At 41.4% G+C, this 16,763-nt stretch overlaps 1 protein-coding gene across 1 annotated transcript in view; it reads right to left on the reverse strand.

Moving 5' to 3' along the window:
* Positions 1-13,402, reverse strand: part of LOC126455641 (uncharacterized) — a 116,848-nt gene extending 103,446 nt beyond the window's left edge. Inside the window, exon 1 of the mRNA XM_050091407.1 lies at positions 13,325-13,402. Coding sequence (XP_049947364.1) covers positions 13,325-13,394 — 70 coding nt within the window. The 5' untranslated portion in view covers positions 13,395-13,402. The remainder of the gene's footprint in view (positions 1-13,324) is intronic.
* Positions 13,403-16,763: the final 3,361 nt, after the last annotated feature.

Consider the following 16,763-nt stretch of genomic DNA (forward strand, 5'->3'; position numbering starts at 1 on the left):
TGAGCATGAAGAAAAGTCTGAATAATCAGCTAAAGTATAATGTTCGATGGTAGGGAAACTAGAAAATCTGAAAACGGGAAAGCAAAGGCTCTATCTAGATACAGTAAACCTCAGTGAAAGAAGACAAGGATTTCTGGTCAGATGAGTATAGGGTAATATGAACAGCAGCAGAAAATGCTATAACGTGAGTAGGATCCGCTATGAATAGGAAGGTGCGGCAAAGAATGTGTTACCGGAAACAGTTCAGTGATAGGGTTACTCTTATCAGATTCAGCAGCAAACCAAGACCGACAACGATAGTTCAGGTATACATGTCGACATCGCAAGCTGAAGATGAAGAAACAGAGCAAGTATATAAGGATATTGAAAGGGTAATACAATACGCAAAGGGAGATGTCATAGGGGACTGGAATTCAGTTGTAGGGGAAGGAGTAGAAGAAAAAGTTACAGGAGAATATGGGCCTCGAACAAGGAATGGGACTGGAGAAAGACTAATAGAGTTCTGTAAAAAATTCAGCTAGTAATGGCGAACACTCTGTTAACGAATCACAAAAGGAGGAGGTATACTTGGAAAAGGCAGGGTGATACGGGAAGATTTCAGCTAGATTACATCACAGTCAAACAGAGATCCCGAAATCAGATACTGAATTCTGCGGCATACACAGGAACAGATACAGACTCAGATCACAATACCGTAGTGATGGAGAGTAGGCTGAAGTTTAAGAGATTAGTCAGGAAAAACCAATACGCAAAGAAATAAGATACGGAAGTACTATGGAATGATGAGATACGCTTGAAATTTTTTAAGGCTATAGATACAGAAATAAGGAAAAGCTCAGTAGGCAGTACAATTGAAGACGAAAGAACACCTCTAAAAAGGCCCATCACCGAATTTGGAAAGAAAAAACATAGGTACAAAGAAGATAATTGCGAAGAAACCATGGGATGTAGAAGAAATACTTTTGTTGATCGATGAAAGGAGGAAGTACAAATGTGTTCCGAGAAACGCAGAAATTCAGAAATGCAAGTCGCTGAGGAATGAAATAAATAGGAAGTGCAGGGAAGCTAAGACGAAATGGCTGCATGAAAAATGTAAAGAAATCGAAAAATAAATGATTATTGGAAGGACAGACTCAACATACAGGAAAGTCAAAACAACCTTCGGTGAAATTAAAAGTAGGGGTGTCCACATTAAGGGTGCAACGGGAATTCCACTGTTAAATGCAGAGGAGAGAGCAGAAAGGTGGAAAGAATACGTTGAGAGCCTCTATAAGGCGGAAGATTTGTCTTATGTGATAGAAGAAGGAACTGGAGTCGATTTAGAAGAGATAGGGATCCAGTATTAGACTCAGAATTTAAGAGAGCTTTGGAGGGCTTAAGGTCAAATAAGGCAGGTGGGATAGATAATATTCCATCAGAATTTTTGAAACCATTAGGAGAAATGGCAGCAAAACGACAACTCACATTGGTGTGCAGAATTTATGAGTCCGGAGAAAAAGCATCTGACTTTCGGAAGAACCTCATCCATACAATTCCGAAGACTGCGAGAATTATCACACAGTCAGCTTAACAGCTCATTAATCCAAGTTGCTGGGAAGACTAATACAGAGAAGAATGGAAAAGAAAATTGAGGATGTGCTAGATGACGATCAGTTTGGCTTTAGAAAAGGTGAAGGCATCAGAGAGGCAATTCTGACGTTGCGGTTGATAATGGAAGCAAGGCTAAAGAATAATCAAGACGTGTTCATAGGATCTGTCAACCTGGAAAAAGCGTTCGACAATATAAAATCGTGCAAGATGTTCGACATTCTGAGAAAATAGGGTTACGCTATAGGGAGAGACGGGTATGATACAGTATGTACAAGAGCCAAGTGGGAATAATCAGAGTGGACGACGAAGAACGAAGTGCTCGTATTAAAAAGTGTGTAAAACAGGGATGTATTCTTTCACCCTACTGTTCAATCTGTACATTGAAGAAGCAATGTTGGAAATAAAAGAAGGTTTAGGAGTGGAGCTAAAACTCAAGGTGAATCAGTGATACGATTCGCTGATGAGATTGCAATCCTGAGTGAAAGTGAAGAAGAATTACATGGTTTGTTGAATGTAATGAACAATCTAACGAGTACAGAATATGGATTGAGAGTAAGTGGAGGAAAGACGAAAGTAATGAGAAGTAGCAGAAATGAGAACAGTGAGAAACTTATCATCAGGATTGATGGTCACGAAGTAGTAGAAGTTAAGGAATCCTGCTACCTATGCAGTAAAATAACCAATGACGGACGGAGAAAGGATAACATCAAAAGCAGACTAGCAATGGTAAAAAGGGCATTCCTGGCCAAGAGAAGTCTACTAGTATTAAAGATAAGCCTTAATTTGAGGAAGAAATTTCTGAGAATGTACGTCTGGAGCACAGCTTTGTGTGGTAGTGAAATACGGATTGTGGGAAAACCAGAACAGAAGAGAATTGAAGCATTTGAGATGTGGTGCTATAGAAGAATATTGAATAATAGGTGGACTGATAAGGTAAGGAGTAAGGAGGTTCCGCGCATAACCGGATAGGAAAGGAACATGTGGAAAACACTGGTAAGGAGAAGTGACAGGATGATAGAACATCTGTTAAGAAATGAGGGAATGACTCTTCCATGGTATTACAGTGAGCTATAGAGAGCAAAAACTGTAGAGGAAGACGGAGATTGGAATACATCCAGCAAATAATTGAGACGTAGGCTGCAAGTGTTACTCTGAAATGAAGAGTTTGGCACAGGGAGGGGGGGGGGGGGGTGGGGGGAATTCGTGGCGGGACGCATCAAACCAGTCAGAAGACTGATGACCTCAAAAAAGGCTTTTTAACTAAAACATACGTCATTAATATTGAACATCTTCATTCTTCATGTCTAGATATTTATTTCTCACCATAGTCACCCCGGCGACGAACACATTTCTGCCAATGAGAGTCCAGTGTGTTGCCACCGTCACTGTAGAACATTTGATTTTGTTAATGGAGCCACAATCAGATCTCTGCTTGCACCGCTTCATCACTATAAAAGTGAAGTTCTCGAAGCTGTTCTTTAAGATTTGGAAACGGGTGGAAATCGGATGGGACCAAGTCGAGACTGTACGGAGGATGATCAAAGACGTCGGACTGTTGCAGATGTCGCAGCGCTCGTGTGTGGCCTGAATGAGAGGGGGTGCTCCATGTCTGGACGAACTCTTCGAATTCGGAATTCGATTACGGCACGCTGTTTCTCACGCGCCGACATAGTTACGTTACATATCGCCACTTCATACGCTACATCGTAGCCCTCTAGCTGCAGAGGGCTACAAATGTGTAGACACGAAGAATGAAGATTTAGAATGTTGATAACTTTTCTTTTATTTAGAACGTCTTAAGTATTTTCACATAAAAAATCGGAGGTATAACTTTTCAGCACGACTTTATAATTATGAGGTGAATGAAAGAGAAAAAACGGCATAATCCCACTGATTTGTACCCCACCAAGGACGGCGGGAGAGCAATATGTCCCATAAGTAAGAATTTTAAAAATAGAGATATTCTGCGGAAATGTCTGACAGCCATTTACAACAGAATCTATGATTCGTGTATTTCTACGACTTGCAACAGCACGTAAAACATGTGATAAGGTGATAGATATATTCTGTGCTCAAAAGGGTCTTACAGGTATTAAATATTGGTATGGGGTTGTAGAAGACGTTACTAACATCGTACGTTTGTGGCTTAGCGTTTTAGACCACAATAGAGGGTAAGATAAGTCTACGGATCTCCTCACTAGAAGATGGGAAAGGTTAAGCTGGGAATCTGCTAAGCCAAACGTGATAGTTGAAGGAGGAACAGAACAGATAATATCGGAACATATAAAATAAGTTTGGAGGACATTTGCTGCGACAGATAAACAGAGATGAAAAAAAAGCAACTAACGGAAGAAATAGCTAAAAGTTGGTCACACACATAAACAGATTCTGAGGGAGCACTCGCGAATTTGTTTGTTCTACTCGATTACAGTAATTTGTTCCATGACTGTAAGGTATTTCCTGAGTTAGAGAACATATTAAATATCTGTTAGGCAACGTATCTGCTCGCGTTGGGAGCCCACCAGACCTACCATATACAAGAGGTGAAATGAGCGTTACGTTTCCACACTGAATACGTTACCAATAGCCTTGAATAGGACGGACATTCCGCATGACCCACGCATAGTGTGCACTTGGTCCACTAAACATCCTAACAGATGTTAACACGTAAGCTAACGGCTTGAGTAAATTCGGCTATAGTGCACACAGATGAGATATTAATTAACGATATCTCCGCAGTCTGCAAATGTACTTCGACAGTTAGCAAGTCAGAAACGCAGTGTATCGCTTATTTAAATGCAACAACACAACTAGATTTAGCATAGCGAAATTACGTTAAGTAAATCAGCGTACATTTCACCGAACCTTTTTCTTTCCACAGCCTTTTCTGCTTCTTCGACGGCACTTTACATGGAGTATATTCACAGTTTACGTAAGTCCTATGAGCCGATACACAGAAATTTTAGCATGTACGTGTTCACATCGGAATGCGTAGTCCACGGTCTATGTGCAAGTTATAAAGTTAGTAATATTTTCGGTGCTTGATACTAAAGTGAGTAAATCCTCTAGATTTGGGCACGGGTTACACAGCGTTTTTATCATTACCTGACTGATATGACCATAGAAATGAGAAGCCGTGACATTTAATAATAAGTGTGCCAACTTATGTTAATCAAGAGTTACTAGGTTATACATATCGTGATAGTGCGGACAATAACTGCAGCAAAGGACAACTTCCCTATACTCATTAACTCCCTGAGTAACTAAACAAGAATCTTTAGGTTTGTAGGAGGTACTGAAATTCTGAGCTGTGTCCTCTAACAGAAAAAACATACTTCGTATGTCAATCGAAAATGATTTTGTTATTTTTGTGTTTTCCTGTCCGAAGGCACCTTTCCCTGCTAGTCCAACCTGTGTAAGCCCGTTCATCTCTGCAAGACACAGAGCTATGACGTCAGTTTCTTTCTATTTTTTTTTTCTCTCTAAGTTCGATTCAGTATCTCCTCATTTGTTAGTCGGGCTATCCATCTAATTTTCTGTAGTCTTCTATAGCACTGCATTTCCAAAGCTTCAGCTACCTTTCTGTCTGAACTGCTTTCGTCCACGTTTCATTTCTGTACAAGGCTATAGTCCAAGAAAATGCTTTTAGAATACAATTCCTAAAACTTAAATTTAAATTTGATGTTAACAAATTTCTCTATTTTAGAAATGATATTCTCGCTGTGCCCATTAAGTATTTTACGTTTTCTCTACTTCGGCCATCATCAGGTATCTTGCTGTCCAGGTAGCAAAACTCATCTTCTAATTCTAGTGTCTCATTTCCTAATGTAACTCCCTCAGCTATTCGTGATTTAATTTGACAAATTACGATACCCTTGTCTTACTTTTTTTTATGTTCATCCCACAACGTGTCTTCAAGACACTACCTGTTCCGTCCAGCTGCTCTTCCAACCTCTTTGCTGTCACTTACAGAGTTAGTGTCATCGGGTAACCTAAAACATTTTGTCTATTCTCTCGGACATTATCTCCCCTTCTTTCTCAGCTTGCTCATTCTACGGACTCAATAACATCAGAGATAGGCTACGACCTCTCTCACTCCTGAACTCTTTTCATGAGATTCGGCTCTCACAACTACAGTGTGGTTTCTGTACAAATTGTAAATAGCTTTGCGTTCGCTCTCTCTACTGCCTTCAGAATTTCAAAGATTGCATTACAGTGAACACTGTCAAACGCTTTTTCTAAATTTACACGTACTATAAATATATGTTTGTCTCATGTGTGCCTACATCTTCCCAGAACCCAAACTGATATTCCCCGAGATCGGCGTCTTGCAGTTTTCCCACTCGTCTGTAAAAAAATTCGTGCTACCACGAGTTATTAAACATATGGTCCGGTAATCTTCACACCGGTCAGCAATTGCCTTCTTTGGAATTAGAATTATCGCAGTCTTCTTGGAAACAGGGTACTTCGGCTGTTTCATGTATCATACACAACAGGTGGAACAGTTTTGTCCTGGGTAGTTGCACCAAGGATCTCAATTTTTTGGGTCAGTCGTCCAGTGCACCACTTCGTTTCCAGTTAGATCTTTTAGCACTTTGTCAAATATTTAGCGCAATATTATATCTCACATCTCATCGTCATCAGTTTCCTCCAATATCACTGTCTTCAAGCATAACTCCTGCCTATAGACTCTCTATGTATCCCTTCCACCTTAAGCCTTGTCTCGTCCGTTTACCATCAGAGCTCTCGATATTCATCTCATCATACATTCTTTACATGCTGAAGATAAGGTGGGTAGATCACGTAACTAATGAGGAGGTATTGAATAGGATTGGGGAGAAAAGAAGTTTGTGGCACAACTTGACTAGAAGAAGGGATCGGTTGGTAGGACATGTTTTGAGGCATCAAGGGATCACAAATTTAGCATTGGAGGGCAGCGTGGAGGGTAAAAATCGTAGAGGGAGACCAAGAGATCAATACACTAAGCAGATTCAGAAGGATGTAGGTTGAAGTAGGTACTGGGAGATGAAGAAGCTTGCACAGGATAGAGTAGCATGGAGGGCTGCATCAAACCAGTCTCAGGACTGAAGACCACAACAACAGCATACATTCTTTCAATCTCTTAATCACCTGTGTAGCTAGTTTGCGTATAAACTAGTACTACCGCCGTGGATGTTAGCACTGAGTCTATGGAAAATACGGATAACGTATTTACAGCAGTTCGTAGGCTTCCACGGTAAGTGTAAATTTGAATAAAATTACTCTGCAGATTACTCGGTCTCATTTTGAAACTATTAAAAACAACAAAAGTGCCGAGGTTTCGACCATCTTTGCAGCGGATCTCGTCAAGGCGACTAACTTCTGGACTGTGGTGATGTTCGTCCCCTAGATACAATATCAAAAATTATTTTACTTAAATGTATTTACGTGTCTCATGTGCAAATTCGTTTATAAAAACTTGACTATTTAACAAGAATCGATGGCATCAACTCTAAAAACTTGCTTACTACATATATGCATGTCAGTGTGTTGTGTTGGATTCGTGCACATCACTGAGATTATCTTCTGTCATGTAATTACAGCCCAGAAACTAAACACAAAATTACTGTTCCATGGCAGTATTATAGAACAGACTTTGTGTGAACGTTTTATATATAACTTCTGACAAGTTCAGACATCTCGCCCAAAATATGTCTCCTATGGGAAAGACACCATAGTAGTCTCATGATGGAATGAAAAAAAACCAATCATTAAAGTTCCCTGTAGGTGGTAATGAAACTGGATATTACCTGAATTTATTTTGTCTTACAGGATCTGTCTAGAGAGAGATTTTTGATAGAAGTAATAGCAGATCATTTCTAGTGCAGCCTTATTTATAGGTATGTGCCCTTTCTGAGTGCTTTACATATTTTGCTTGAATCCGATAAGATAACTGGCTCACGAAAACTTATCAATAGCTTCATTTTCAACGCATACATAATATGTTACTCACAAGTGTTTTATATGTCCATTAATGGAAAGCTAACATTCCCTGCAAAGTTAGATAGCACGCTTACCCCAATTAGCTAACAGTTATTATTTTTAGTGAGCAGATTTTATCAAAAAGTTGTATTTAAAGTTTCGTATTATTTGAAAATGAGCTCGGCATTGTGTGTATGTGTTATATGAACTTTAAAATAAGATTTCCTTCTAAAATTGTGACGTATAAGATTGCTATTGTCTTTTTATTGATAATAGAAGAAATTAAAACTGGTAATTACAGTTAATACTAAGTAATTAAAATTCAAATATTTTCGTTAAGTACTGGGGAGAGTGTTCGCTGTAGCGCCAACTTACATCAAATTATTCGTTATTGGTTTAATGTCATTTATTTTAAAACTGATTGTAACAAGAGAAACAATAATTTTTGTAGATCGAATTAATCCAACAATTACGAATGAAAGAAGTTATATCAAAAATTTTATTATAAAACACTAATAACTGAGAGCACCTCTCGTGATCTCCCGCAATTCGTAACTTTTTCGCAGCGCTTCCTTTCTGGGCTCCGCAGTATACGTCACGTATGAGAAATAAATGTGTGTAAATAAAAATGTATGAAACAGACAATGCTGAACGTTGTGAAAACTGTTTCAAGAAGAACTAGGTAAGGAAAACCTATAACACATCCTTTGCACAAGACGTAATAGCCCAATAAACAGTTTACAACCAGATGCCATCCCCTACAACACGGAAACAGCGAGAACAGCGAGTGCAGAAGGAAGAACCACATTTCAGAGACATAGAGAATTCCCATTTATCTCGATTAAAGATTTATCTTTTTTTTTTTTCAAACAAAATTTTAAATACTCGTGGTCTCAGAAGGATACCGTGAGAATGCAAATTTATTTATAAATAGTTTTAACAAGTACAGACGTAGATGTAATTATGGAATTTGGCAGATATACCGAAATGTGGTCTCTAGAAACGGGCTACTTGCGGGGAAGGAAAGTTAGACGTCAACCTTTCGTAGAGAGCGTAGTCGTTTGAGGCGGCGCACGGTTTTTAGAAACACTGGCTAAGGAAATAGTCGTGGTCTAGTTCAGGAAATAAGTAAAGATACGGAAAACATAATGCAGTTCAACCTTTTCAGTGTAATGTTACGAACTTATGTCCTTTAATATGTGAAAATAGTTTACTTTATTTGCATTTACGATCACCTGCAGCACTGAGATCCACTGCAAGGAGACCAGGTGTGAATAATTAATGAGTGAGGTCGCCTACGAAACAGACGTCTGATCGGTCTCACATTTTTTTATCACGATACGTCGTCCACCAAGATGGACTAACGGGAAAAATAAACAGAATTCAATTATGTGGTTCGTGAGTGTTTGTTCGGTCATGACAAGCGTTACAGAAGTTTTTAACAATCTATAATAGAGTATATAATGTGATAGAAGAAACGCAAAGTACCCGGGAACGTACATTAGAGAACGAATAAAGAGATATGTTATTTTCTCTGAGATAAAACACGTAATGATAATGTGTTGTGTTTTGCCTTCAGTTTGAAGACTGGCTTGATGCAGCCCTCCATATTATTTTCTCTGAGATAAAACACGTAATGATCATGTGTTGTGGTTTTGCCTTCAGTTTGAAGACTGGCTTGATGCAGCCTTCCATGCAAGTCTGTCTTGTGTAAGCCTCCTCATATTTGCATAGCTACTACAATTTGTATGCATCTGAACCGGCTTACTGTAGTCAAACACTGATCTCATACCGGAACATTTACCTCTGTCATTTCCTTCCAACAGAAAATTAACGATTCCTTGAGACATCAGGGCAGTGCTATCAACCGGCGACTCATTTTTGATCAAATTGATGATGGACTTGAATATTCGGGTTTAATTTAGGGTTTCCCGAAAGTAAATCTTGTATTGCACTACTTATTGAAGGAAATAAGAAAGGGATGAAATGCTGCTAGTGCACTGTGCACCCTCCGCTACACACCGTACTGTGGCACGCAGCATCCAGTATACACTGATGGGCCAAGGGCGTGTGACCAACGCTCACAGAAGGATTGAATAACGCCTCATGACGTTGTGGAAAAGTGACGCAGTGATATATAAATATATAAGCGGGGCAGAGACGAATGTGGAATTATTCTAGCGACGATACAGACAGCAAATGGGGAAATCAAGTAACAAGAGCGACCCTCGCGAAAAGGAGATTTATGTGGCCCAGCGCCTAGGATCGAACCCCTCTGACACGGCGAAGCTGGTCGGCTGTTCAACGGCTACTGTCGTGACCATCTACGGAAAGCTGAGATAATAACACGTAGCTGACAAGATGTTGGACGTCAATGAGTCATCACAGAATGTTGAGGTAGGCCGATCTGCAAAGCAGCGGCGATCTGAAGCAGAGCTGACGGCAGAGTAGAGTGCCGGTTCAGGCACAAGTGTTTCGAAGCATACCCTTCAGGGCACATTGGTGAACAAGGGTTTCCGGGGCTGACGACTTGTCCGTATTCCGACATTGGCCCAACGGCATCGTCAATATGTGGCCATGGAATTATCGAGACTGAACTGCGTACCAGCGGTAAGAGATGCCTAGTAGGATGAATCGTATTTCACGTTACATTAGTTCGACGTTCGTGTTCGGATACGCTGTCATCCAAGAGTACAGCTGTTCGACACACGCACCGCACCACGGAAGCAGGTCGATGGAGGCAGTATTACGTTATAGGTGACTTTCACCTCTGCGTCCGTGGTACCTGTGTGATAGTTATTGCCAATCACCTGTATCCCTTCTTGCGTGACCTCTTCCGTGACAGCAATGTCACCTTCCAGTAAGAGTCCTATCCATATCACAAGACCAGATAAGTGCTAAAGTAGTTTGCTAATTAAAATGTTGTCCTATCGAATAGTGTTAGGCAATGATTCTCCATTTACCAGCAATAAAACCTCTGTTACAAAAATTATTTTGCTAACATAGACCACCTTTTGAACAGTTTCTAGAGTCGACCACTGTAATTCACGAGAGGAGTACCTGCCAGGCGGGCAGGGCAGCATTTTTTTAGAGAAAGAATAACAGAAGTAGCCGAGCAGCCTGAGGCTCCTTGTCACGGTCCGCGCTGCTTCCCCCGTCGGAGGTTCGAGTCCTCCTTCGGCCATGTCCTTAGCGTAAGTTAGTTTAAGTTGGATTAAATAGCGTGTAAGCTTAGGGACTGATGACCTCAACAGTTTGGTCCCACAAGACCTTACCACAAATTTACAAACAATAACACCGAAAGGGGTTGGTCAGGTAACTTCAAACTGGCTCAAATGGCTCTGAGCACTATGGGACTTAACTTCTGAGATCATCAGTTCTCTAGAGCTTAGAACTACTTAAACCTAACTAACCTAAGGACATCACATACATCCATGCCCGATGTAGGATTCGAACCTGCGACCGTAGCGGTCGCGCGGTTCCAGACTGTAGCGCCTAGAACCGCTCGGCCACTCCGGCCGGCCAGTAACTTCGAAGTGGAGTAGTCATTGGATGACACCTGAGTGTCAGGTCCATCGTGGGTGATTGTGAAGTAGAAACGCGAAGGAATAGCTACATATAAACAAAAAAAAAAAAAACACGGACCTCATGAACTGACGGACAGTGACCGTCGAGCTTTGCGGAGGCTAGTTGTAGAAAATAAGACGAAATCGGCGGAAGGAATCACATGTGAGTTTCAAATTACTACCAGCGATTGTGCGTAGGGAGTTAAAAAAGATAGCAACGGCTTATTACTGCAGCGTGCTCGGAGATTTCCGCTGAAATGCTAGCACGTGTCCAGCAGTCTTTCCATACCAGACTGGGAGCAGCTGCGATGGTCATCTTGAACACAACCTGCGATGGTCAATTGTCTCGCTGCTGGCCAGAATTCACCTAACTTGTGTATGCACTACTGTTGTTCTTCAATATGTGCTACAACAGTTATCGTACAAGTGTCGGTGTGGGTACTTTTTAAAATACGGTATCTCGTAAACGACTCCCACTAGAAGCCTGCTAGAAACACCACTGACACTCTAATTTAACCTACTTTTCGCTTGTTAATGTTAAACAGGCATCGTTCCATTTAAAGAAGTGTATGTTTGCTCAAAAAATGTGCTATTACAATTCGTTGATTGGCTAACAATTTTTTTTTTTTTCATCAGTCTACTGACTGGTTTGATGCGGCCCGCCACGAATTCCTTTCCTGTGCTAACCTCTTCATCTCAGAGTAGCACTTGCAACCTACGTCCTCAATTATTTGCTTGACGTATTCCAATCTCTGTCTTCCTCTACAGTTTTTGCCCTCTACAGCTCCCTCTAGTACCATGGAAGTCATTCCCTCATGTCTTAGCAGATGTCCTATCATCCTGTCCCTTCTCGTTATAAGTGTTTTCCACATATTCCTTTCCTCTCCGATTCTGCGTAGAACCTCCTCATTACTTACCTTATCAGTCCACCTAATTGTCAACATTCGTCTATAGCACCACATCTCAAATGCTTCGATTCACTTCTGTTCCGGTTTTCCCACAGCTAACAATACGAGCCGCTAAGTACCAATCGATTCTGTGAGAACCGCACATTAACAGCACTTTCCATTTCACGGTGCAAGTTTTAGGTGATTCAGTCTGTGTAAGGAGACAAGTCGACAACAAAGTAAGAGCCTCCGGAATATCAGACCAGCTGTGTGACTGAATTGAAGAGTTTTTAGCAAACAGAACACAGCATGTTGTTCTCAATGGAGAGACGTATACAAACGTTAATGTAACTTATGGCGTGCCACAGGGGAGTGTTATGGGACTATCGCTTTTCACAATATGCATAAATGACGTAGTAGATAGTGTCGGAAGTTCCATGCGGCTTTTCGCGGATGATGCTGTAGTACACAGAGAAGTTGCAGCATTAGCAAACTGCAGCGAAATGCAGGAATATCTGCAGCAGATAGGCACTTGGTGCAGGGAGTGGCAACTGACCCTTAACATAGACAGATGTAATGTATTGCGAATACACAGAAAGAAGGATCCTTTATTGTATGATCATATGATAGCGGAACAAACACTGGTAGCAGTTACTTCTGTAAAATATCTGGAAGTGTGCTTGCGGAACGATTTGAAGTGGAATGATCATATAAAATTAATTGTTGGTAAGGCGGGTACGAGGTTGAGATTCATTGGGAGAGTCCTTAGAAAATGTAGTCCGTCAACAAAGGAGGTGGCTAGATCGGGTTGACGGAGGAGATAGAGAAGATCCGAAGAAGAGCGGCGCGTTTCGTCACAGGGTTATTTGGTAAGCGTGATAGCGTTACGGAGATGTTTAGCAAACTCAAGTGGCAGACTCTGCAAGAGAGGCGCTCTGCATCGCGGTGTAGCTCGCTCGCCAGGTTTCGAGAGGGTGCGTTTCTGGATGAGGTGTCGAATATATTGCTTCCCCCTACTTATACCTCCCGAGGAGATCACGAATGTAAAATTAGAGAGATTTGAGCGCGTACGGACGCTTTCCGGCGAGTCGTTCTTCCCGCGAACCACACCCGAGTGGAACAGAAAAGGGAGGTCATGACAGTGGCACGTAAAGTGCCCTCGGCCACACACCGTTGGGTTGCTTGCGGAGTATAAATGTAGATGTAGATGGTTCGAGTCGATAGACTCTTGCTGTTGCTGGCGACAGAACACAGTTTCAGTGTTGTGTCCACCTTGTCAGTTACATGCGTACGGGTTGGCCTATCTCGGGGGTGACTGACCTTTTGAGCAGAGCGCGGCGCAGACGCAGAGGGCAGCCGCCAGCAGCAGCGACGCCCGCGGGCGACCCATCACGTGCCCAGCCAGGTGGAGACTGCAGGGGCCCGCCGCGCCGCGCCGCGGGCACAGCCTCTGCCCTGCCGCAACGCCACGCCGCCGCGGCCTCTCCTTACGGCCTCTGCCAAGGTCACCGCGGCTCGCTCACCGTAACACCCTCCCACTTCCAGATGCTCTCACCTTTCAGCACACTAACAGAGTGCGCCCTGTGACTCTTGTGACTCGACAACAATATGGTAATACAAAACACACATTACCATACCCAATACGCCGTAGGGAAACCGTTAGCATTCCAGTCGTCTCGGAATGGATGAATAGAAGTCCTGTATGGTTTGCATACCGTAGTAAAGCTGTCGGAGTTTTACACGATACTGAACAACATAAGGTCAAACAAAGCTGCTGTAGTTGATTATATACCGTAGGAGTCGGTTAAATTAGGAGGAGGTGAGGAAAGAGAAGGCTATTCGTGACAGCGTCAAAAATCTATGAAACGCGTAAGATACCTTTATATTTTGAGAAAAGAATTGTCATTAGTTTAACGAAGAAGGAAATTGTTGGGCTGTTAGCCTGACAATTCATGCTCGTATCCAGCTGACCACAATAATACAGAACAGATGAGAAATGTAGAATCACCGTGTAGACGACGATCAGTTTTTGTTTCACCAGCCAAGATACCAGTGTACTAAATCTAACGTTGTTCTTCGTAGTAGAAAACAGCCTGAAGAAAATGTACACAATCCTTAGAGGGTTGGAGTTTAAGTGCAGAGAGTGAGAGAGAGATGAATAAGCGGCCAAGAAAGACAAATCCGTGCCACTGTTGTTCAACTTGTACGGTGGGCAACCCTAAAATGGAGCAAAAGGAAATTTCGGAAAAGGGAAAAAGTTCAGTGGGGGCAGACAGCGATGTTATGGATCGTAAACTATACAGCCCTTCTGATTGGATGGGCAGGAGACTTAGAAAACCAGTTGAGTGAAGTGGACAATGTATCTATCACTGTAAATGGGTTAAGATAAGGACGAGGGTGATGTAGCGTTGCAGAATGGAGAATAACTACTTATTTAACATCAGAATTGGGAACGACACGTTATCGGAACAAATGCAACAATTCTCCTATCTAGGAAGCAAAATTAAAAGGAATGGCCAAAGTAAGAAAGATAACAGAAGCAAATTTCACTGATGAAGAAAGCCTTCAATATTAAAAAAATAAATAATAAATAAAATAAGAAAAACTGTTGGTACCGTATACTGTTATGAAACTCCAGAAGAAATTTGTGGATGCCTCGACCTCAACATTTCACAGAAGTGAAAAGTGGATCTTCGGAAAATCCTGAGAATAGGAAACTGTAAGCATTTCAAGTGCGGTGCTGTGTAAGAACGTTTAAAAATTAACTGTGCAGGTAAAATATGAAATGAATAAGGTCTACATATTGGAGGGAGGAAGAAGTTTATGGAAAATCCTCAACAGAAGAAGGGACAGACTAACAGAGTATCCTCTGAGACATTCGCTATTAGTAAAGGTTAAGCTGAGTCAGGCCGAAGCAATAGGGAAAGAATAGTGGTAGCTATATTAGAATATCCAAAGAGGTTACAGAAGTTTTTGGATGTAGTAGTTGTATAGAGACAAAATGATTATTGGAAGAAGTGACAAGAAATGGTGACCCAGTCGGAAGGCTGATGATTTTAGAGAAAACCTGTAATGCGGTGTACAGCGGTTTCGTAAGCAACCCGTCTTGTACACAACGTAGTTTGCAAGAATCCCACCAATAAACCGAACCCTGTCATTTTATTTATCTTCCACTCAGTCCGCGTAATCATTCCATTTCATACCCCCACATTAGGTAAACCAAGGTGAACAGCTGTACTGGGAAGCTGTTTCCTGTCACTTGCCTTTCGTTCTCGACTTCGTATTTTAATGGAAGCGTCAAAGAACAGGGAATATCATAGGCACATAGTGTACTAAGTGAGGAAGGACAGCAGTTGTGAAGCAAGTTCAATTGTCTATGTTTCTCCATAGAATTCGAAATTCAAATAAATCTACAAGACGGATACGTGGAGAAAATCCCAATATCTCGCGCTGAAGGAACAAACGAATCTTACGCAAACAGCATAGACATGTCTATTCAATTGCGTGTTTCGTTAAAAGGTGAAACGGGCAGGATAAAACAATTTTGTGAACTAACGCTTAATCAGAACCGAGCCAGTATCATGTTATTAATACTGTAACCGAGACGACAAGCCTTCAAGCTATGGAGAAATGCGAACAGGTATAGTTTTTCTTAATTTTTCTCAGGAAATCAGCATGTTTTATAGCAAGTGTTGAATAAACGAACTGTAAATTTCAGTACCAATAACACAATGTTGTGTAATTCGAATGTTCTGTACTGTTGATAGCTCCTCTTCAGTATGCGTAACGAAGTGGTTCTAGCAATTATGGTACATTCTGGCGAAGCCCGTACTCCTAGCATAAGACATATCTTATACTTTCAAGTTCTTATACTGGGGTGTGGTTAAAGTTAAAATGTGTGTCAAAAATTCTCGAAAATATTAAACAGCCGTCCATAATTGTTGTCTCCATGTTCGAGACAGCCTGTTAACAGAGAAATGTAACGAATATAAAAAAGTGAAAAACCCCATAAGAATTCTGAAACAGACTTCCGCGAACTTCTTACTTTGCTAAACGTTAACTGGCTTTCGCGCTACCCTGGACGGGTATTCATGTTACTGCATGCATGCCTAATATGTTCCGAAACTCCTCGTCTAAAAACGGTGCTTTCCAGTGCTTATGCCTCGAATTCTGCTTGTCATAAAAAGGTAGGGTGAAGTATTTTGGATAGCCTTTAGGCTAGAGACCATTTGCATACACAACAGAAGGATTGTCTTAGTGTCATTGTCCTATAGTACAGGGTCCAACGAGATAATCGGTTGGTTCTTTTTGCATTTAATGCGGTCTATGGCGAGCTAGTTGGGGCTTAAGGAGGCACCATTAGCTCTTGGGTGGTCCGCGGAAAAGCCCATAAAAAGAGATTCTTTAATACATTTTTGCCGTCACTGGCGGACCAAAATCCACCCGAGGATTACAAGACGGCTATGCACAGCAAATACCTGTAATTGTTACAATGTATTCCTAAGATCTGATATCGAAGAACCTTGAAAATTTTTTTCGTATCTTTATCCGTTGCCGAGATACAGGTAAAATACACACCTAAAATTCAGCGTGAGACGAAAGCGTACTGTAGTTTATAAAGTGACATACCACAGAGAAATATGCTGTAAAGTGTCTCCGTTATCATCTGGGTAGTCCATGTTCTAGTACTGAACATCATGCAAATATTTTTTGTGCGTAAAATCCAGTCTAAGACGTGAGATTAGTTTTGCGTTATCTC

This window comes from Schistocerca serialis, chromosome 2, assembly GCF_023864345.2.
Source record: "Schistocerca serialis cubense isolate TAMUIC-IGC-003099 chromosome 2, iqSchSeri2.2, whole genome shotgun sequence".
In the NCBI taxonomy this organism is placed as follows: domain Eukaryota; kingdom Metazoa; phylum Arthropoda; class Insecta; order Orthoptera; family Acrididae; genus Schistocerca; species Schistocerca serialis.